General features: G+C 50.2%; 1 protein-coding gene across 1 annotated transcript in view; it reads right to left on the reverse strand.

Annotated features, from left to right (window-relative positions):
- GABBR2 (gamma-aminobutyric acid type B receptor subunit 2) overlaps positions 1–22,661 on the reverse strand; it is a 367,358-nt gene that overhangs the window by 53,160 nt on the left and 291,537 nt on the right. Inside the window, exons 11-12 of the mRNA XM_068974355.1 lie at positions 22,167–22,299; positions 5,854–5,961 (exon numbers count right to left, since the gene is read on the reverse strand). Coding sequence (XP_068830456.1) covers positions 5,854–5,961; positions 22,167–22,299 — 241 coding nt within the window. The remainder of the gene's footprint in view (positions 1–5,853; positions 5,962–22,166; positions 22,300–22,661) is intronic.

A 22,661-nucleotide genomic window follows, 5' to 3' on the forward strand; every position in this document is an offset into this window, starting at 1 on the left:
GCCTGGGGACAAATGCTGTCAGGGGCAAAGCGAACCGGTATTTCACTCAGTGGGTGTTTATGTGTCCTCGCCCTCCTCCCCTACCCCTGCCCCAACGCCAAATAAAAGCTAATGTGATGAAGTAGTTCTGGAAAAGACTACAGAAAAATAGACAACAAAACTGAAGTAGAAGCTTAAGAAATATCACCAGGTCTGGCTTTTAATGATTAAAGCCATCCTTAAAGGAGAAATAAAAACTCAAGAGGCCTCTGTTGCTAAACTGTGAAAAGAACAAGAGAGTATTGCTGAGTTAAGGCCAGAGGGATCAAATCCACCAAAATCACTTGACCTGGGGGCGGGGCGCTGACCAGGTCCCATCATCTGAGATTTTACAGAAACATTCAGGGAACCCCTGATAGCTTTAGAAACCTGGCTTGACCCTTGCCCTCAGGGGAACCAGGTCACACCCTGTTAGCCTTGAGAAATCGGGGCAAAAGGAAGAAATGCCTGAGGAACTTAGGGCAGGCTGGAAGGGGGCTCCCTACTTGCTCACCCAGCTTCCCTCACTTCCTTATTGTTCAGCTTTCTCTTCAAAAGCTGCACAAACTCTCCCCCGTTATGTCTGTGCACACTGATGCCATGAAACTCAGTTCTCTCTCTGAGGCTAGGAGGTTACTAGTGCTCTGTCCTCACTGAATGAGAGATTGGGAGTGAAGGCACCCAGGAACAATTAAATATCAAGTTCTGGAATCAGATCTGAGTTTAAGTCTTACTAACTAGCTGTGTGTCCTTGGTAAATTTCCTAATCCGTCTGAGCCAGTTTCTTCATCTACACAATAGGGGATGATGACCACACAAATTGATAGATTACCATAGTCTGGTCGACTTCACTTTCACTTTTCACTTTCATGCACTGGAGAAGGAAATGGCAACCCACTCCAGTGTTCTTGCCTGGAGAATCCCAGGGACGGGGGAGCCTGGTGGAGAGTCGGACACGACGGAAGCGACTTAGCAGCAGCAGCATAGTCTGGTTTACAGTTCCTGATCAGTAGATGTCAGCTATTATTATTAAATGTTACTCCCCATGGTTTTTCAGGGCACAGATCAGCAGAATATGAATTTGGCCCACTGTTTGTAAATAGTTTTATTGGAACACAGTCACATCCACGCATTTATGTGTTTGTCTCTGGCTGCTTTGGTTCTACAACAGCAGAGTTAAGTGGCTGTGACAGAGACTGTATGGCCTGCAAAGCCGAACATATTTACTATCTGACTTTTTACAGGAAAAGTTGGCTGACACATTCTTTTGAAAAAATGGCATTTCTTTATTTCTTCAAAAGACTTCAGATATTTTGACTTGATTCAGACTGGTCTTCCACTAGGCTCAGCTCATTGCCTACTTCCAGGGATGCCATTCCAGAAGGAAGAGAGTGTGGATGGTGCCCCTGGGTTGTACAACCAGTGGCCCTGCCTTCCTGCCATCACTCAGATGACAGATACTCCTCCTGGCATTTTCTTGAAGCTGAACCTGGATGAAATTCTGAGCCTGATGGTATTATTTACAACAGTATCAAGTTATATATGTAGTAAATGTTCTTTGTCTTCCAAAAAACATCTGGCTATAAAACAGAAGATCTCATCTCTGAGTTACTGCTTTAGTCTCAATGTTTCAACTTGGTCCTAGTAAGAATAAGAGGCAGAATAAAGATGGTGGTAGTGAGGCTTCTCAATTCAAGATTTTACGATTGATCTTTAGGAAAAAAAAAGGTTACATACTATAAAAACACTGAATTTAGAAGCATTAAGTCACCACATGTCAATACTTCCTATAGCAGGCTTTGTTTCACTTAATGTCTTTAAAAATGTAGCCGTATGGGGTAAAGTTTGTATTTGTGTGTGTTTGGGGAAGGCATGACACGGTGGGTAGAGGGAGGACAGATGAAGTGGGAGCCAGGGAAGGAAGAAAAGGATAAAAAGACTGAAAAAAAGTGTTAGCCTGCATTTACAAATTAAATCTTGTATATGTGTCAGTAAAAAAAATTAAGGGGCTCACTTTTTAAAAGTCTGAACTTAAAAAAAAAACCCAAGAAAATACAAACAATGACAATAAAAACTGACCTTATGGCTCCATAAAAAGTTGGAATCATGGAGAATTCAATCCTAGTTTTGCCCTGTGACTGCCACAACCCTTTCAAAGCGATCTGGTTCCTGACTTGAGATTTTGATCTGTGAAAGGTAAATATTTCTTTTCTATACTCTTAACCTCTAATTTGGCTGACAAATGATACTCAGCTTTAGTGCCACAAGGCTGTTACTGGAATAACTAGAAAGCCTAGAGCAAAAAATGTCTCACATTGGAAAGGTGTGTTCATCTGGCTTAAATAATTTTCTCAACAGACTAAACTGGTGACTGAATCTTGTACTCAAAGCCTTCAACAGTGTCTCAGACAGACCCCCTCCCTGGACACCTGCCTGCCTCTCACTTTGCCCAACCCCTGGGGGATGCAGCAAGTCCCCTTGTCCAGGCAGCATAGCAGGCTGTGGCCATATCACAACTCCAGCTTCCGCGGAGTTTTCAGACAACTCAGCTCCTGAAGTCTTCCCTGGCATGTTCTGTCAATTGTTGCCAGACAATCTGAGTGCTCTTGCTTAGTGCTCACATGAGTATTGGAAAACAAACGCTAGTTCTTTATTACCAATAATGATATGCATGAATCACATATTGACAGAAAGGAACCAGTACTGATTCTTCAAAACCTTGATGGGCTTTTCATAAATGACAGACCCACAGAGCAGGAGGGGCCCCAGAAGTCACCTGTGCCTGTCAAACTTTGGCTGGCATCAGCTTCGCTGAGAGGGCAGGTGGAAACACATATTCCCGGGCTGCAGGAACCTGGCTCTTAGGGCTGGGGTGGGGCCCAAGAAACTGCATTTCTGACAAGCTCCCAGGTGATGCCAATGATGCTGCTTTACAACTTATACTCTGGGTAACCTTGGTCTAGACAGAAACTCAGGCTGTATATTGGTACAACTTGGGGAAGTCTAGTAACTCCTACTGGCCAGCTCCAGCCCAGGAAGTGTGGGCTGGGTTACTTCTTGTAGTTTTCAAAAGCTCCCATTTGATTCTAATGGGCTCTGATTGTCAGCTCTGAGGAGGACCAGGTGGCCAGGCTCCTCATTTTACAGACAGAAGGGTGTGTCACAAATGCTCCTGAGGCCCAGTGAGAGCAAGGCCTTCCAGGTGAGCACAGGCAGTGGGTGGCAAAGCTGAGCTCTTTTCTCCCTCCAAACGCAGCCTGTAGTTTTCCCAAGATGGTCCAGTAAGGGGGGGGGGGCTGGGAACAGAGAATGAGGCTACAGCTCCCCTCCCCTATCTGGAGAGCAGTTCCTAGAATAGCCCTGGTGGTGAGGAGGCAGGTGGTGGGGCTGACACCTGAGAGGTACCACTGGGCAGAGACAGAATCACAGCTCAGGAGACAATACCATTTCAGCACACCCCCATTCCACAGACAGGAAGCAGAGGCCCTGAGAGATGAAGTGCATGTGTGTTAGTTGCTCCGTCGTGTCTGACTCTTTGCAACCCCATGGGGTGCAGTCCACCAGGCTCCTCTGTCCATGGGATTCTCCAGGCAAGAATACTGGAGTGGGTTGCCACTTCCTTCTCCGGGGATCCTCCTGACCCAGGGATCAAACCCGGGTCTCCGGCATTGCAGGCAGCCTCTCTACCATCTGAGCCACCAGGGAAGCCCTTCATCCCAGCAGGGAAGAGACGAAGAGGTTTGCCAAAAGGACCCACAGCAGGTCAGCGGTGAAGCAGGGAGTAGAAGCCTGCTCTCCTGCTGTGCCTGCTGGCCCCGCCACCTTGGGCTCGCTGCTGTCTGCACGGGCACGAGGGCTCATGACCCAGGTAACAGGATGGCAAATGCAAGTTTGGGATGAAGAACTGGAAAAGAGGCACCAGGATCCAGAGTAGGGTGAGGTCACAGTGTAGGATCGTCGAAGGACATGTCTGTGAATGGGTTTTACACATATCAGGGGTTTAAGAAGTATGTGGGGGGGACATGGGGGATACAGATGAATCAAGAAGAGGACTTTTGGGAAGTGGTGTCATGATGTTATCTCACCTCATCTCCAGGTGAGAGGATGGGGGATATGCTTCCTCTATGACCTCAGGTCAAGAGGGAGGAGGCTTAAGGAGAACACTCAGATGGCTTGAATGCTAGGCTCTCTGCAGCCTGGGGACCTGGTGAGCCTATGTCTGACTCCTGCCTGAGAAACCCCAGGGAGGATGACGGGTCAGCTGCTCCAGCGTGGAGCAGAAGAGGGCAAGCGGCTACAGCCGGATCAGTCTCCACCCCTGAGTGTGTAGGAGTGAAGGATGTATAAGTGCCTCCTGAGCAGCAGTGTGGGCTCCAGGTGAGGGAGGGCTGTGCCCAAGGCAAGCTGGAGAGGCCAGCCCAGGAGTGGGGCACTGCCACATGCCTGGGGAAGGAGCTACAAGTGGCCAAGCAGGGGAGTATTTTCCCATGTTGGGGGCGCTGCAGGAGAGTAAGTCCCAGTAATGGGGGCTTTGAAAATCCCACAGAAGGACTCCATGAGAGCCTAAGGTGAAAGTGAAAGTCGCTCAGTCGTGTCCAACTCTGCAACCCCATGGACTATACAGAATTCTCCAGGCCAGAATACTGGAGTGGGTAGCCTTTCCCTTCTCCAGGGATCTTCCCAACCCAAGACTTGAACCAGGGTCTCCTGCATTGCCGGTGGATTCTTTACCAACTGAGCCATGAGGGAAGCCCATGAGCGCCTAAAGGGCCCGCTTATCCTCTCAGGAGCAGCAAGGTCAATGCCACTTCTGGCAAGTGAGGTCTTCCTGCCCCTTCCACCACTTGAAGCCCCAACTCTGTAGGGTTCAGAAACCTTGGAGATGGGATGATGGGGAAGAAACTTAGCCTGGCAAGACAGAAAGGCAGCTAGCTCATCCACAGCCGCTCCTCTCCCAGGGCAGGTGACCGACTGCTCAGAACAAGCTGGGGGAGGGAGAGAAGCTGCCTCTGAATGCAGTTTGGGGTTTTGAATGTGATGATGGACCCCATGTATTCGTCGTTGACCAGACAACTTTCTAAGTCAGGAGACTTGCCTGAATTTTTCTCTAGGAGTAAGGGAAAATAAGTGCCAGCTGTCGGAGGAGTTAAAAAAGACCAGTGTGGGGAAAGCTCTCTGAATGCATCCTAAGGGTTGAGCATGATCAACACAGTGTTTACAGCCAATGACACGGGTGGCAAACGCTTTCCTTCCACACGAAGGCAGGGCTCCTGTCCTCTAAGGGCCTCTCTGAAAATAGCAGCACTGCATCAGGCCCTTCCCTGCTTCACTTTCCTCTTTCAAGGGCTTCTCACTGCCCACAGGTTCAAATTCCTAACTGTGGCTCCTGCCTTCCCCTGCAGCCTCCTCTTGTACCCTGTCCCCATGGGCCCCTCAGCAGCTGAACTCTCCCCTCCCTCACCCAGACCTCCCTGTACACTGTTCCCTCTTGGAGATGGGTAACCCGTCAGCCTCTGCCTCCCTCTCAGCCTCCAGGTCTTGGCCCAGTTCTCACTTACTACACTGACCCCTCCCTGAGTGCTATACCCCAGCATCCCCATATGCACCCAACCAGCCCTTATTACCCCGTCTTGTAAACAATTTGTAAAGCGTCTGATCTCCCCAGGAGGCTGAAGGTGTTGGGGGTTTGGGTTGGGAAGTGGGGGAGGGTTGTGTTTAGCTTGAATCCCCAGCAGGCAGCCCAGCGCCTGGCTGTACAGCAGGCGCCTAAGAAGTCTTTTAAGAATAGGTACTGGGTGAACACTGCAAATACTCTGCGACAGAAGGAGCCATTACCTTCTTCTTCATTTTCACATTTTTGAAGATGGCGTGGACTCTCCATGTCTTTGCAAACATTGCCCCGAAGGCGGTGGTGTAGCCCACGGTGAGAATCCAGGTCCTGACCTAGAGGCCATGAGAAAACAGAGGGTCAACATCTCCCAGGTGGACGGACCTTGTCTTTTATGAGAGTGTCCCAACAGTGGGACTCCGGATGGTAGGGGCAGATGCTCTAGTTTACATATGGTGGAGTTTCACAAGCATCAGCAGTCCTTCCATCACATGTCAATCTGACAGACCTTTAGTCCTATCGCTCACTCACCAGACCCAGGGCCCTAGGTGCAGAGACATGTGAGATTCAACCTCTGCCTTCCATGGGTCCACAGCCCAGTCACCGAGAGAGCCACAGAGGGTCCCCAGGACCACTGAGGGGCCACAGACCAGCCTTCCGGTCCTCCCTTCCTCCTTTCCTTCCTTGACGGCCTTTTGCGTGCCTTCGAGGTGACCATAATTGCTGATTTCTCTGCCTCCTCACCCAAGTCTCTAGGAGACCAGGCGGCCCCAGGAAGCTCTTCTACAGTTCTCCTTGCTCCTGGGGTGTAGACAGTGGGGAGGGGAGGGCGCTGAGCCATGGGGGCTGAGATGGGGCAGGACAACAAGCTTGCATGGCCCTTCTCTGGTATTAGTGACCCGGCCACTCTGCTAGGCAGGGCGGGACTCAGCCAGAACTGGCCCCGGGGACACCTGGCTGGCAGCTGCACCAGCCCAGCTCCCGGCCGTCATGAGAGGATGCTCAGTGATGGGGTGGAAGGCCAGAGGGGAGGGGCTGTGACCCTCCCACTCCCACCTTGGGCCTATCTCTTCAGGCCTTTAGAGAAAGACAGGAGGGATGCTGCCTGGATCTAGCCTTGGTCCCTGAGCCCACACTTGGACCTGGGGTCCTTGCTTAGGACTAAGGTTTTATCTGGCTCTCACCTGATCCCCAGGACTAAAGTGTGCCCTGATCCCTGGCCCCAGGCTGGTGGCTGCCAGAAACCACCAGCCCTGATAAGAGCAGAGAGCCTGATTCCTGCAGGCGGGGGTGGCCGGTAACCATCTGTTAGGTCGTGGGGGCATCCTGGGTGCCCACTCTCCACCTGCACTGCCATTGTGGCCAGGCCCCAGCATCTCCTGAGTCCACCCTCATTGGCTGGCCTAGACACCCTCTAAGACCCAGGAGACGCATCTCCTGGGCCCCCAAACACGGCCAACCCTGGGCTGTGTGCCACTACTTTCTGGGGCCTCCCACTCACAGGGACAAAAGGGCTGTATGCTCTGTGAGCCCTGGTTCTAAGCTATGGTCTTTCCTCTGCTCTTCCTCAGCTCTGCTGAGCTGAGTTAACCTCTGAAAGGCCCCCACCTGCCTCGGCTGAACTCAGAAGGAAGGTGGGTATATTAGGGAAGAGAGAAACGGCTAGGGTGGACAGGTCAGCTCTCCATGTCCAGAGCCCAGCAGGTTTGCTAGGCCTCAGCGGCCCATCCAGCACAGGGCTGTGGGCAGTTGTGTAGGAGGTTCCCAGATATGCTCCCGTCATGCAGTCCCTTCACTCTGCCTTTTAGCAACATGTCTTCCCAGCTTCTTAGAGACAGAACATTTCCCCTTTCCATTTTATCTGCAAAAATAGGAACTGGCTAGGGAGATGGAAAGACCAACCCCCTAAAGAAAGACAACAGCATTACGCGACTAGTGAGAAACGCAGACACATGAGGTGTGAACGCTGATGACGGTACAGGTGAGGACTCAATCTTTTTTTTTTTTTTTTTAATAAATTTCAAAAATTTCAGACAGGCAAGAATGAATCACAGTACTCTACAGAAGGTGTAGGATGGCCATATTATAAAACAAGGATGCAAGAAAAGTAAGCAGAACAGAGATAGGGAAGGAGTCAATTATTGGGAACTTAGACCTGAGCTTATTCAACGATAAGATTTCACATCCCTAGCCTGTTGGAGTTACACAGGACCTTAGAGATCATTTCACTCGTCTGTTCATTCAATAACGATTGCTAGGTCAGAAGCTAAATATATAATGATAAAAACAAATGAATAAAACAACCACCGCCAAAACCAGGGTGATTTTTTCTGGAGTCATCAGTTGAGTGAGAGAACCCCTTTGTAGATGAAGTAATTGAGACTCAGGGCATTGAGGTATTTCTCTCAACCATGCAACCTGGCTCCAGAGCTAAGCCTGGAACTCAAGACCTTGACCTAGTCCAGCCCTTTCTCCTCCACATCCTGCTGCCTGTCCCGCAGAGAGCCTTCTGACCCCAGCCGGGTCCACCCTGCCCAGGAGGCAGCTGCCAGCACAGCACACCTGGGCAAGCAGCTGGCCAGCCTGAGAACACTTCCCTGGCTGACTTCAGCACACTTTGAGAGCTAGTGGTTGTGTGAAGACCAGTGGTCTCCAAGTGTTTTTGACCATGTTCCTCCATCAGCAAAAACCATTTAAAATATGAATAAATACAGAACAAGGACATTTTTAAAAGGATGGTAAGAGATGGAATATTTTTCTTCATAACGTGGGCAGACAAAGACCTCATACTCTGGGTTAAAGTATTACTTCAATATGCTCGGCATTATTATATTTGCTTTGACTTATGCTTTCTCTGGGGTCATTATTTTCAGGCCACTTGTCTACTCTGTAGGGCCAAACTCATTAAGACATAATAGTACAAATGAGTTGTTAGTTGAAACTCGACGATATACATTTACCTGGGCATCTGGAAACTGCAATATGGTGCCATAAACTGGAAGAAAAGAATGGGTGAGGATCCTGGGCAGAAAAGAGGGAACCTACAGGGCCCAAGACCTGCTGGCAAGGTTCACTTAAGCTGGTGTCTGAGAACCTGGGTTTGGGGAGGGTCCCACCATTTGCCCAGTGATAAGAGTGACTCTGTGCCTGAACGGTTTGTGCAAACAGTGTGTTTTATGCCACAAATCTGCCTTCCTTCTGAGAGCCTGGAGTTTGGGTAAGTGTTTGGAAGAGGAGACCTAGGTGACTGGCCCCCAGTAAGAACCGTGGGCGCTGAGTGTCTGCTGAGTTCCCTGGTATACACTTCATGGGCTGTCACAAGTCACTGCTGGGGAATTAAGGGCATCAATGTGACTCCACTGGGAGAGGCTCTGGGAAGCTCGCACCTGGTTCCCCGTGACTATTCCACGAGCCTTTTCACTTTGCTGATTTTGCTTCACCTTCTGTCTCTGTAATTAATCACTGCTGTGAGTACACTCCTATGCTGAGTCCTCCTAGAGAATCACTGAGCTGGGGCTCATCCCGGGACCCTGGACATAATGCCCTGGGGCTGGCTTGTGTCACAGCTGACCAACCACTCCGTCCTCAGGAGAGTTCCTGCATGAGACCACCATACACACCCACTGCCATTAGATTTTAGTAAAGCTTAATTTCTTTCATTTTTTCTACACGTAAAATAAGTAGAGGCTGTAATATATTCTTCCACAGCCTCCCTGGCTGTGGCTCAGACAGTAAAGAATCTGTTTGCAATGCAGGAGACCAGCGTTCGTCCTTGGGTCAGGAAGATCCTCTGGAGAAGGGCATGGCAACCCTCCCACTCCAGTATTCTTGCCTCAAGAATCCCATGGACAGAGGAGCCCGATGGGCTACTGTCCATAGGATCGCAAAGAGTCAGACAGGACTGAGCGACTGTCACCTTCAATTTCTTTCATTTTTTCTACATATAAAGTAAGTAAAGGCTGTAATATATTCCTCCACAAGATGATCCCAGGGGATTCACGTCCCTTTGGAGACAATCTGGAGCTCTTCAGACAATGATGAAACAACAGTAGAAGAAATATTCTGAAAGCAGGAGAGTGGGACCCCTACCAGCAGAGCCACCCACCTTGGGCTGCCTCTGCTCAGGGTTACCCCTGGGCTTGGCCTTTGCAAAAGGAGTAGAATTTCTCTCTGCACTCTGCCACCATCATTTTAAGATGGAAATAGACCCTGGGGCTCAGTCCTGAATCCGCTTTGTCCTAAAAGTGTCCTAAAAGTCCCTGGGTTATCATTCCCACCTTCAGGCATCAACCATTCTCCTTGTGCTGACAATTCCCTTAGCTTTTTCCCAGCTCCTACCTCTCTTCTGAGCTCCAGACCTGCATACGCCACCATCATGGAGCCCAAGGTGACACTTAGGTGTTTACCAAAGCTTCACGCTCCGGAGCCAGAGCTGAGCCCATCAGCCCTTCTGCTGAGTAGCTCAACTGCCGGCCGACTCAGGCAGGGATGGTGCCTTTATCCACCTGTCACTGGAAATAGGGACCTGGAAGTCCCCCAGGAGCCCTCTCCTCTCCCCCCACACTTTCCTATTCGGCCCCCAAGTGCTTCTCCTTCCCCTTCCCACGCTCTAAGAGGTGGGGCCCCACACCAGCTCCTCTGCTGTCTGCTCTCTGCCTTGATGGAGGGTACCATCAGGAGACTGGAGCGGGCAGGAGAGAGAAGATGGGGTGTGCACTCGCTGTGGCCACAGCATCTGTGCCAGCTCTGGCTGCAGCTGGGCCCCATGTGTGGTCTGGCCTCTCTGGGTAAAGGAAGACCCTCCTTCTTTACCCCTTCAGGCCCAGGAGTGGTGAGGGCTTCCTGCGATGCCCTCTATACCAGCTTCTTAACCCCCCCTCCCCGCCACACCTCTGTAGGTGGTCCCTTCACTGCGCCTCTCTAGTGAAGCACCCATGTGGACTCCGTCTGCTTCCAGGACTTTGACGACAGTCTTACTCCCACGTCTCTTGTTAGTAACCCCTCCTCTCTGTTCCCGTGGTGTCATCCAGATGAGCCATTACGAGCGGAGACTCCGGAGACTGACAGAAGTTCCAGTCTTTCCTCTGTCACTTACTATCTATGTGAACCTGGGCAGGTCACATAACCTCTTTGAGCCTCAGTTTGCTCATCTGTGAAGTGGGGGCAACTAATGTATCCAACTTCGTGGTTGTGTGGATGAGATGAACGAAGGTGTGTAAAGGACTGAGGTTCTTAATCAAGATTTGGCTTTTCACTTATCACTTATTCCTTATCACTGCTGACGGGAAGATGGCACGAGCCTCCTGCCCCTCGGCTCACCTGCTGCTCATCCATCAAACACCCCCCAGGAGGAACAATCCTCCACAGCAAATCTCAGCAAGTCTCCTTGAGTTTAAACCCTTTATTGCCCCATTGAGCCCACAGGTTAAACTCCAGCTTCTTAGCAGAGTGTGCCCTCCATCGTCCACACCGCTTCTGCTCCTCCCCACACAGCATTCCACATCCTAGCAATCCCACACTGCTTCAGCGTCCCTGCACACCACACGGCTCACGCGGGGGGCCTGGCACTGGCTATTTCCTCCACTCAGAATGCCATCCCCGCTAAGTTCCTTCACAAATTTTCATGAGTCCTCCAAAACCTGGATTCACAGGCCACCCCCACTAAGAAGCCCTCCCAGGTCTTGCAAGGAGGTCACAGCTGCCTCCTCCCTGTGACTTCTGTCCTCACCCATGTCTCTGCTCTGCTGGTCACACTGAGATCATGTCTATTTGGTTACCTGCCTGCCTCTCCTGTGATATGGTGCAGGGCCTACACTGCCCACCTTTAAATCTCTGGACCCAGCACTGAGGGGGTGATCGGGCTAGGTGGGCTCGCTTAGGAGGTAATGAGAGCTCTGTCACCAAAAATGTGCAAGTACATGAAAGGAAGACCACAGAGGGAACTGGAGCACTGAATGGCAAAGGAGGCTGAGCTTATGGCCTCAGTGGTCCCTTCCTCGCAATGAAGTATCTGTGAGGTAGTGAGCTCCCCATCACTCCATGGATTCAAGCAGACCTTGGAAGACCCCGTGTATCAGGGTGTTACCAGGCATTTCCTGCACTGGGGAAGTTTTATTTGATTTCATCCCATGTATCTTCCTTCTGGGTGGTTCTATGATGCCAAATAAACTAGAAGGTTCTGAAGGGCTATAATGATTGTTTCTAATTGTTGTTGTTAGTTGCTAAGTTGTGTCTGACTCTTTTGCAACACCAACCCCTGGAGGAGGGCATGGCAACCCACTCCAGTTGCCAATAAAAATCTCATGGACAGAGGAGCCTGGCAGGCTCTAGTCCCTCAGATCACAAACAGTCGAACACAGCTGAAGCAACTGAGCACAGACTAGCCTGCCAGGCTCCTCTGTCCATAGGATTTCTCAGGCAAGAATACTGGAGTGGGTTGCCATTTCCTACTCCCGGGGATCCTCCTGATCCAAGGATCAAACCTGTATCTCACACTGGCAGGAGGATTCTTTACCACTGAGTCCCCCAGGAAGCCCCTGTTTCTAAAACAAGTCTACTGATTCATCAACCCAAAGTTTAAACATATTTATTCTAATGAAACATAATTATTCTGATGTTACAGTCTTCCTTTTTCTCTCCTTAGCCATAAAGTTTCCTGGCTCCTCTGCACCCATGATAGCAACCATGGGGGAGAGGACCTTTAGGCAGGCAATGCTCATTAGTCTCAACTATGAAGAAGGACAAAACCGTGCACATCTCCAGATGGAAAGAAAAATCTACACCTGAAACAATTGTGTTCAGACGCTTGCTCAATTGATTTTGGGAAGGCCTGCCTGGCAGAGTGAAGGGCTTTCAGTGCTCTTTGGGGACTAGCAGGGAAAGAGACACAGAGCCCCTCCCACAGTTCTGTTCTTCCAATGTCTGGGGGTGGAGGAAGCTGTCTTGGCTGAATAGATGCTGGGTGGTGGGGGGCAGGCGGCGTGGTTAGCTGTTTGCCTGCTGTCCAGAAAGGTTAGCAAAAAGGGCCTTTTGTTTCATTCTGACCATCCACCCCAGATGATCAATAGTGAGAAGGCAGGCAGGGGAGACCCAGACTATCCAAAAGCAAGCCCCAGACCTCCATTACCATGAGGTGCTATAGCCTGGAGCTGAAAGGCTAGGGTTCAGCCTGGGATCTCCAGGGCCTGCCTTGTCTTCCTGGGGAGAGTGCAGGTGCTGGAGAGATTCGCAGTGCTTCCAAACGCAGGGCGCCTCTGAAGAGCATGCTCCAGAAGACTCTGTCTTACCCGGGGTCCTTTAAGTAAGATCTGCACTGAAAATCTTTCCAGGGTTTAGAGTACAGCAAAGACTTTCTGGGCTTCCCCGGTGGCTTAGTGGTAAAGAATCCACCTGCAGGGGAAATGGTTTCAATCCCTGGTTTGGGAAGATCCCCTGGAGAAGGAAACAGCAACCCATTCCAGTATTCTTGCCTGGGAAATCCCATGGATAGAGGATCCTGGCGAGCTACAGTGCACAAGGTCACAAAAGAGTCATATACTACTTAGCGACTAGACAACAACAGCAAAGACTTTCTGGGGGAATAATTCCAGGGCTCATGGCACAAACAAGGGAACTTTGGGACTCAAGTTAGGGCCAATGGGGTATCTTAGGAGCCCTGGTGCAAATCAGAGAAAGCCGCCCCTCTCTCTGAGAGGAAGAGTTTCCAACAGGAACCCCTCGAGAACTTTTGTGAAAGATCCCCACCTCCATAAGACCTACCAGCTGAAGAACTCGATCCAGAGAGCAGATTACAGTCTGAGCTCAGCGCCTGCCCATTCCTGGCACCGACAGCCTTATGTAGTGCACAAAACACACACCTGTACTTGGTGGCCTTGACTCGGGCTCCCTTCTCCCCTGCCCCTCGACAGCCCTGGCAGTGGCTGGAGGTGGGGGAGCTTCCTGGAAGCACCGCATGGAGACGGGCAGTGGAGACAGGGGGGTGTTGGGGTGTGCTGGGGAGGGGGTTGATGTGTGGCTCCACGCAGCTCTGTGGACTGAAGATGTGGATAAGTGGGTGCGGGGGCAAGAGCAGAAGTGAGGCAGGCAATAGACAGGCCCAGGCTGAGCAGCTGCAACTAGTTTAGGCTCCGGGCGGAGCAGCTGCACCTGGGCTCCTGCTGACACGTCAAGATAAGATACCAGCAGGAGCACTGGATCCCGATCAGGTGAAAGACAGCGGACACAACATCTTCATTCTCGTGGCCAAGGGGAGGGCCCAGCCTGACGCATGCGCAGAAGAGGCCCTCACTCTAGGGGCGGGCCAAAAGGAGGAGGAGGCGCCAGCTCTAATGTATCCTGTCAACCTCCCAGAAACCTTTGTGCCGGAAGCCATCTTGGCTGAAAGATGCGCGTGCCCCCAGGTCAGGACCCTGAGTCAGACCAAATATGGGCACAAGCGTGATGACTGGCCAGAGGCAACAGGAAAACTGCCCCCCACCCCATACAAGCAACCTGAGCCGCCCCTATTGCACACAAAACACTCTGAGTTCACCCATGTGCTCTTCCACACATACGGGCTTCTAATAAACACTTTTATCTTTTCACAGTCTTGGTCTCTGCTGAATTCCTTCTTCAGAGAAGACAGACTGAGGTCCTTATTCCAGCCATTCCACCAATGGAATGAGAAGGGGAGGTGGATATGCCATCAGGACTGCAGCTGCGAGGGAACTTGTGAGCAGACAGGAGGCATCTTTCAGGACTTCCAGAAATAACGGCAGCTCATTCTGAGGGGGTCTCCTATTTTAAGTTTCCCCTGATTGGTCCCTCTGCATCTGGCCCTCACTCCCTCATGTAGGCCTGTCTGCATCAGGGCCTAAAACACACTGAATGGGAGTTCTTTAACTACGTCTTCCCATCTGCACTGTGGACTCCCTGTGGGCCTGCAGAGCCTGGCACACAGTAGGTGCCAGGGAAATGCTATCACATACATGAATGAATTGTAAGACAAGGATCAGGGCTTGCAGTAATGCATGTGAGGGTGTGTGGGATGAAGGGACAGCATCTGTACATTTGCTGGAGGGTTTGCAGAGCCCCTGGCACTCTGCTCAGCCCCCTCCTCTGGAAGCTAGAGGTCTAGGGAACTTTTCACAACTAAAGGCCCTGGATGGCAGAGCACAGAGGAGACAGGGGGTGGGAAGGCTGCAGCCTGCCCAGAGTCCTAACTGGTTGACACAGATTTTGTCAGCACCAGTCCCTGTAACCACAGCCCTAAGTTGCTCTAAACCAGCCAGGAAAGGCCACCATCAAACCTTGTGGGCTTCCTCTGGGCTAGCTTTCCAGCCACCTTCTGAAATCACAAAGCTCTTTATTGTGGCCAGTCACAAAATCATGGGATCACATGCTGAAACAGTCCCCAAACCACATTCTTACATCAGATTCTCTCTCAACTGTCTCAAAAAAAAAAAAAAAAAAATTCTCCAAGCAAAAAAATAATCACAGATATTTATGGTCTTTCACTTGAAAACATCGCTAATTCCTATCACTCTTCAGTTTACTGGGAGGTCAGTTGGGTGTTCCCAGGTAGTCTTGAGTCAGTTATAAAATCCTAGTATCTCTGGGGGGCTTCCCAGGTGGCACTAAGTGGTAATGAAATTGCTTGCCAATGCAGGAGACATGGGGTCAGGAAGATCCTTTGGGGGAGGGCACGGCAACCCACTTAAGTATTCTTGCCTGGAGAATCCCATGAACAGAGGAGCCTGGCAGGGCTGTAGTCCATAGGGTGAAAAAGAGTTGGACATGCCTGAAGTGACTTAGCACAGCACAGCACAGCATCTCTAGGAGGGCTGGAAGAGGACACTGTGCTTCCAAATCCAGTACCTGTACCCCCCACTATTTCAACCCTTCCCAGTTGCTGCCCATGCAGAGCTCGTCCATACACCTGTGAGAGGATGGATGGCTGAGAGCATGCTCCAGGACCCGGAACCCAGCGCTCTGTCCTGTGATGGGATGGATGGCCCTGCTTCTGAGATTCCGAGGTGGAGGTCTATGATCCCCTTTCCTCCTCCCACTGATCCTCACGGGACAAGGTTTCTGGTGCTTCCATTGCTTTGCATCACTGACAAACTCAATAATAAAGCATGGTTTCTAATCTTGACCTTGCTACTCTAACTGTGGTCTGTGGAGGCAGCAGCAGCACCCCAGAGCTTATTTGAGCTGCAGCGTCTCCAGCCACCCCAGACCTAACAGTCACCTGAATTCCCCAAGATCTGCAGGTGATTTATGTGCCCTTTGAGCAGCACTGTCTGTGCAGGCAGAAGTTAAGATGGTGGTTACTCTGAGGAGAAGGGTGCAGACAGTAGCTGGAATGGGGTAGGAAGGGCTTCTGGGATGCTGTTAAGGGCCTGTTTGTTGATCTAGATTCACAGTTGAATCCAGTTTGCGAAAACTCACTGAGCTTTACACTTATGAAATGTGCATGTGTGTATTTACTTTAATAGAAGGTTAAACAATAAAGGAGTCGGGATTCTCAGCAAGTGGAGGTAGCTGGGAGGTAAAGCGGAGCTGCACTCCTCTGTGCTGCCGTCAGAGCAGCACTGGGCTGAACTGGCTTATGCAATGACTGGGGACTCACGTCCAAGTAAATGCCCTTGGAGGTCTCACGTGCATCATTCTTCCCTCCCTGACAGCCTGCCTCAAGGCTTCTCTCTGCACTCAAGGTGGCAGAAGAACAGCAGCTGGGCTTTGACTTAGGCAGGCCCTGAGTCTGTCCCTGATCCAGATCAAGCAGAGCAAGGGCATAGGAAGATGGAGGTTTTGCCAGGGACATACCTACACCAAATCAATCAGCATCAGCCTCAGTTTTCCAGCCTCTTCTTCATCCCAAGTTTGCTCTGTTTTATTTGTAACTCTCTTAGAGGTGTCCAGAGGTAAACACAGTTGTCCAGACACAGTCTCATCACTCATTCATAACGATGGTGACTAGTGCTTGTTGAATCTTCTGTGACAGGCTTTACATACACTGTCTCATTTAACCCTCACAATCCTATGAGAATGCCCATTTTACAGAGGAGTCGACTAAAGTTCAGAGATGTTAAGTAGCTTCAAGTCACACAGCAGGGAGGTAGTATAGTTAGGATTTGAATGCAAGCAGTCTAATGGAAATTCCCTTATACACCAGGCACTATGATATTACTTTGGGGATGTATTAAAAAATAAATGAATAAATACACTAAAACAACTGAATTATACACCTTAATAGGGTGAATTTTAGAGTATGTGAACTATTGTCAATCTCCGTATCTATGTGTTCCACACCTATGGATTCAAACAACAGGGAACCAACTGAAAACATTTTTTAAAAAAAATTCTAGAAAGTTCCAAAAAGCAAAACTTGAATTTGCCACACCAGCAACTATTTACATAGCATTTACATTAGATTTACAACTATTTACATAGCATTTGCATTGTATTAGGTATTATAAGTAACCTAGAGATGATTTAAAGTACATGGGAGGACTGCATAGGTTATATTCAAATATTACACCATTTTACATAAGAGACTTGGACAACCTCACATTTTGGTATCCGTGGGGGTTCCTGGAACCAGTCCCCAGTGAATACTGAGGGATGACTGTATACCCCAAGTTTAAAAAATCTGAATGGACAAATATTTTGGTTGACATACATATTGTTCACATCTCTAAGAATGTAGTTGACCAGTTTCTCCTGGTATGAACCAGCTAACAAAAAAATCAAAATATTTCTTTAAAAAAATGAATGAAATGTCCCAGACATCTGTGTAGTCCGACAGCTGGTTCCATATTTCGGCCCCGCCACCTAGCCATGCATTAGAGCTTCGGCTTTCTCTCTTATGAAGCAGGGACAGTGGACCTTCCGTGGAGGTGGCTGTGGAGATTTGAAGGAGAGGCTGCACCTAGCGGCTGGCCCGAGGTGAATCACAGCGGAGAGTGCTCGTTTATGAGGGCACAAGCTTGCGGGGGGGCACATGGCACTGCCAGGCGCCTCCACGCCCAGGAATGCTCTGGGCGCCCCTGCAGCTGTGGAGACCCGCACTTGACCGAGGCCCACCTGGGTCTTCTTGCCCTCGCCTGCAGAGTCCTTTCTTACCCCTCCACACTGTGCAGGGCTTTCTGCCCGGGATTCCACAAGGGAGGCAAGCACCTTGTTTCTTCCCCACCTGCCCTGCTCACTCTCTGGGCTGCCACGGGCTGGGATTGCTGAGCTGCGTGAGCGAGTGTGAGGGCTCTCCATCCCCCTGGCACCAGGGCTCTGGCCCACACCCAGCACTTTCCTCATAGGTAGCTCTGTGCCCACAGGGGCCACGTTGCTATGGCAACTCCACTACCCACACAGTGTCCAGGGAGACAGCACGGTGTAGCTGGAGCTGTTAGCAAGAGTTGCTGAAACTAGGCTGGGAAGATGCCAGGAAGGGTCAGAGGGAACGGGGGATGGAACTGAATGTAACTGCTTCCCTAGCTCTGTGTGTACCTGTGTGCGTCTGTGTGTGTGCACGCAGGTGTGTGAACGTGTGCTCACACAGGCACTCACCCCACTGCCCTTCTGAGCAGAGGCACAGCCCCTAGAGAGGCACAGTCCCGTGACTGTCACAGGTTGCTTCCTGAGGGGGCGCTCACTGTTTATCTGTGTTTAGTTTCTATGTTGAAAACTAAAAGGGAAAACGTGGCACTCACACGGCAGTGGGGCAGAGTGAAGGGACAGAGTGTGGCCTTCTATAGGGCCACATCTGAAGCTGCTTCCTGAGCCACCCTGCCTCTGCCCTCTACGATTCCCTGCAGAATGCAGAGTGGACACCAGGAGACTGTACCTGACGGGGAGGATGACGCCCCCTTCTTCCTACTTGCCTTATGCTCCAGGTGCCTTCTCTGAATCGTCTCATGAAGGCCACACCACAGTCCTGCATGGGGCTTCCCAGGGGGCACTAGTGGTAAAGAACCCGCCTGCCAATGCAGAAGACAAAAGAAGCGCGGGTTCGATCCCTGGGTTGGGAAGATCCCCTGGAGGAGGGCATAGCAACCCACTCCGGTATTCCTACCTGGAGAATCCCATGGACAGAGGAGCCTGGTGGGCTACAGTCCATAGGGTCATAAAGAGTTGGATACGATTGAAGCAACTTAGCATGCATAGCACACACAGTCCTGCAAGGGGGTTTACTGTGCTCATTTCACAGACGACAAAACTGAGGCTCAGAGGGGCTAAGTCACTTCCACAGTCTGGAGGCAGTATGTGTACGAGGTAGGAGTGAAGCTCAGGCTGTTGAAGACCTGTGCTCACTGCCCTAGGGGGCCCTGCTCCACCTCCGTCTCCCCGCTTGGTAGGAGTTTACTGGGGGTGTCTTCTAGGTTCAGAAGGAACGCAGTCCAAGGCACCACATGAAATAAAGAGCCAGCCCCCCTGGAACAGCAAGTGGAGGACCTTCCAAATCATACCCACTGAGACTGGCACTTAGGCTCTAAATTCAAGAGCTTTGGGCTCCCCTTCCTGAGCCATATTGCGGATTATTAAAGTGACCCTGGTCCTAACCACGTACACATTTGTGCTGACCCAATCCAATCCACAGTAGTTATGCCTTTCCCCCTCAGTCGTGAATGTGGGCTACCCTGTGCAGAGCCTCTGAAGCAGCCCTGACTGCAAATAAATGAATCCTTGGGGTGGGGAGAACCAGGCCCTAACATCTTCAGAGCCCTCATGCTCCAGCTAATGCTTATTTGTACGGCACTTTATGCTTTATTCGTACCGCCTTGCCAGGCTTCCCAGGACAGCCTTCCCCTTACACACACATGAGCGTGACTCCCAGAACGGGATGTCAGGCTTCATTAAAAGAAAGCCTCTGGGTGTGCAGGATGTCCTCAACCAGGCTCCCTAGTCTGCGTCACCCGGCATCTGAAATTTGGGGCATACTCCAGGGACCACGTGTGCTCTGACAGCCTTTGGCTCGTGGGCAAGGTGAGGTGGCAGGAACTCCCCTCTGGGGGGGAGCGGCTCCCTGAGGGCTGGGACTCAGGTCTCAGCACCAAACATTGGGCCTCAGGCCAGTGGCTGTGTTCCCAGGTGGCAGGTGCCAGTGATAAGGACCTGGGAGGGACCAAGTGGAGCTCTGCCCCCTGATTCTCAGCTAGGAGATAAAGGTGGGCCCCTCAGCTCTTGGGGAGTCACTGAGAGAAGTGTAAATGAGAAGACACCAAACTGACCCTGGGAACCATTTTCATTACTGCTGTTGTCACGGTCTCCTCAAACTTGGGGAGGGCGTCCCCAGGGACAGAGGGGAGCTAAATACTCTCCTCGTTTAGCTTTTTCAGGATGCCTCGGGAGCAGCCCCTTCCTCAGGCCTCACTACTGCCCAGGAAAAGCGACCACAGACACACACGGTGCCCATGAGCCCGCGGGGCTGCCCAGGGCACATAAGTCACGCGGATGCAGAAATGAAGGGGGACCTCATGCGCTTCATACCATCTCCAGTGAGCAAGACACAAACTGCAGTCACCATCCTTGTGTCAGGGGTCACACTTCTGAGGGAACAAACCACTAACCCACAGCCACAGACACTTCCAGCAGTCGGACGCCAGGCATATGGGGGTCTTGTGACTCTTGACTTCACCTCCTTAACCTCCAGAAGGGCAGAGTGAAATGGAGGCAGAATAAAAACTGAGTGGGAGGCCTGAACCAGGTGAGCTCTGGAGCACGTGGGGTCTGACTACCCTCTGGGTCCATCCCAGAGAGAAAGGATGTCTGAGCAGCCCAGGGACCCCAAGGGTATTGGGGACTTGACTGTGAACTTCTCAAGTGGAACCTTTCAAAGTACATATTCCAGGGACATCTCACTAGCTAGACAATTCATGCTGAAATTACTGGTGATTAACAGAGTCAGTCCAGCGTCATCATCTGCAGGAATCAGGGGAGCACCATCATGGGCTCCAGGGCCCTCCCTCCAGTCCACGGGCTGTCCCAGAATCTAGGGACCCACTGTGGTCCTGAAAGTCCAAGTGTGGCTGGTGACCTGCAGCACATTTAAGGGGTCCTCCAGTTGTTTATCCCTCGATGCCAACCTATATTTCATAATCATCCAGTAGTGGGCAACACTGAGACCACAGAACAGCAAATATAATCTATTAATGAAAGGGACTGCTTCCCCCAAAATGGACCTAGACTGCTCTCGACACCTTAGAGGAAAATAACCTTAATACAAGAGTTGCTTTTGGATTAATCTGGTCAACCCTGATCCTTTGACTGTCCCTTCCAGCTCTGGTCCTCCAGGCAGAGTATTAGATGAATTACTGCATTTAGGACAATAGAGAGACCCAAACGTCTAACCCAGTTTTGAAATATCACCATAAAGTCCAGAAATAAATCCCAGCTGGTCAGCCTCATCTTAAAAAGTAACCAAAGAGACTTTCAACTGAGAGTTCTACACAATTGCTAGAAGGATTAATTTAAAAACAAAACTAACAACAACAACGACTTGGCATCAACATTTTTAAACAGGTTAATTTTCAAAACAACATTGCTAACATACAGTAAATAAATTACACTGTTTGGGGCTTCCTTAAATTTATGCTTTCTCAATGGGAGTGATAGGAGTTCCCAAGGGGGACAACTCTGGTTCTTGAATGTGAATAAATATTACTCTTTTATGTAGAAACTATATGGGCTTCCCTGGTGGCGCAGAGGTTAAAGCGTCTGATTGGAATGTGGGAGGCCTGGGTTCGATCCCTGGGTCGGGAAGATCCCCTCGAGAAGGCAATGGCAACCCACTCCAGTACTCTTGCCTGGAGAGTCCCATGGAGGGAGGAGCCTGGTAGGCTACAGTTCACGGGGTTGCAAAGATTCGGACACGACTGAGCGACTTCACTTTCACTTTTCATAGGGTTGCAAAGAGTAGGACACGACGAATGCATGAATATATATGTGTACAGCACATAAACAGACATACAGCGTATCTTTGGAATTCACATTTCATAACTGGATAATTAGAAAAAGAAAGTCTAAAGAGGCTTCTTAGAGGGACAGTTAGCAAAAAAACAACAAAAAAAAGAGGGGGGTGTTGAGAAACAGTGCCATTAAAAAGAGGATAAGGATCATGATCTTTTCCGTACAACTTGAAGTCATCCATGCAGATATCTCCCCTTACATTCTGTGATGGCTGTTGAGGTTGATGGGCAGAAGTATTCCTTATATGGCCCTGAACCTGACTCCAGGCACAATGCTTTTCTGGGTGAGTGGGTATTTTTCTCTCTTGCTTTTCAAGATTACCCAGTCAATCTCAGTGGGCTGTCTTCTAGCAATGGCCTGTTAAATCCACGATCTTAATTTTACAAGCAATACTTAATTTTATAAGCAATATTCTGTTCTGGTCCGAAAGCTACACCATGTTTGCCCTGTTGAACTGCTTGAATGGCTGAACAAGTTGTCTGCCAGCTGTTCATGCATTCTCATGCAATTCTGGGTTGTATCTGTGCTTCTGGTGACCGTGGCCACCAAAGAAAAGCTTATATCACAAACCACTGGAACGTGCAGAATGACTTACGGTGCAAAGGGTTTCGAAAGTCTTTTCAGAGACAAAGGACCCATCAAGGCCAAAGAGAAAGATGGATGCATAGGAAAGCATTCCTCCCAGGATGATAAGGTTGTTCATATATGGACTCGACATCTTTATCAGCCTGATGAGAGAAAGAGATACTACAGTTAACAGAACTGCTAATGTAGCTATTCCTTCAGCAAATATTTCCTGAATGTGTATCTTGTCACCAAGGCTAGAGGGGGAGAGAAAAATGGAAGCCCTGGTTTCCTCCATGGCCCCCTCCCCAAGGTGCTGCCACCTCCAAGGGGCTTGTCTCCCCCTCACTATAGGACCCAATGCTACCTATTTCTAGATGTTGATTTTCCTGTCTTCTCAGTCAAGTTCACCTATCACTTCTCTGGGGATAGCTTGTAGCACTGGCTTCTTCAACCATGAATTTTTAGTTTACACAGACATTAAGTCAACATTTTGTTGGGGGGGGGGTGCGGGGAGGGGGTGCTG

The sequence above is a fragment of the Capricornis sumatraensis genome, chromosome 6 (assembly GCF_032405125.1).
Source record: "Capricornis sumatraensis isolate serow.1 chromosome 6, serow.2, whole genome shotgun sequence".
In the NCBI taxonomy this organism is placed as follows: domain Eukaryota; kingdom Metazoa; phylum Chordata; class Mammalia; order Artiodactyla; family Bovidae; genus Capricornis; species Capricornis sumatraensis.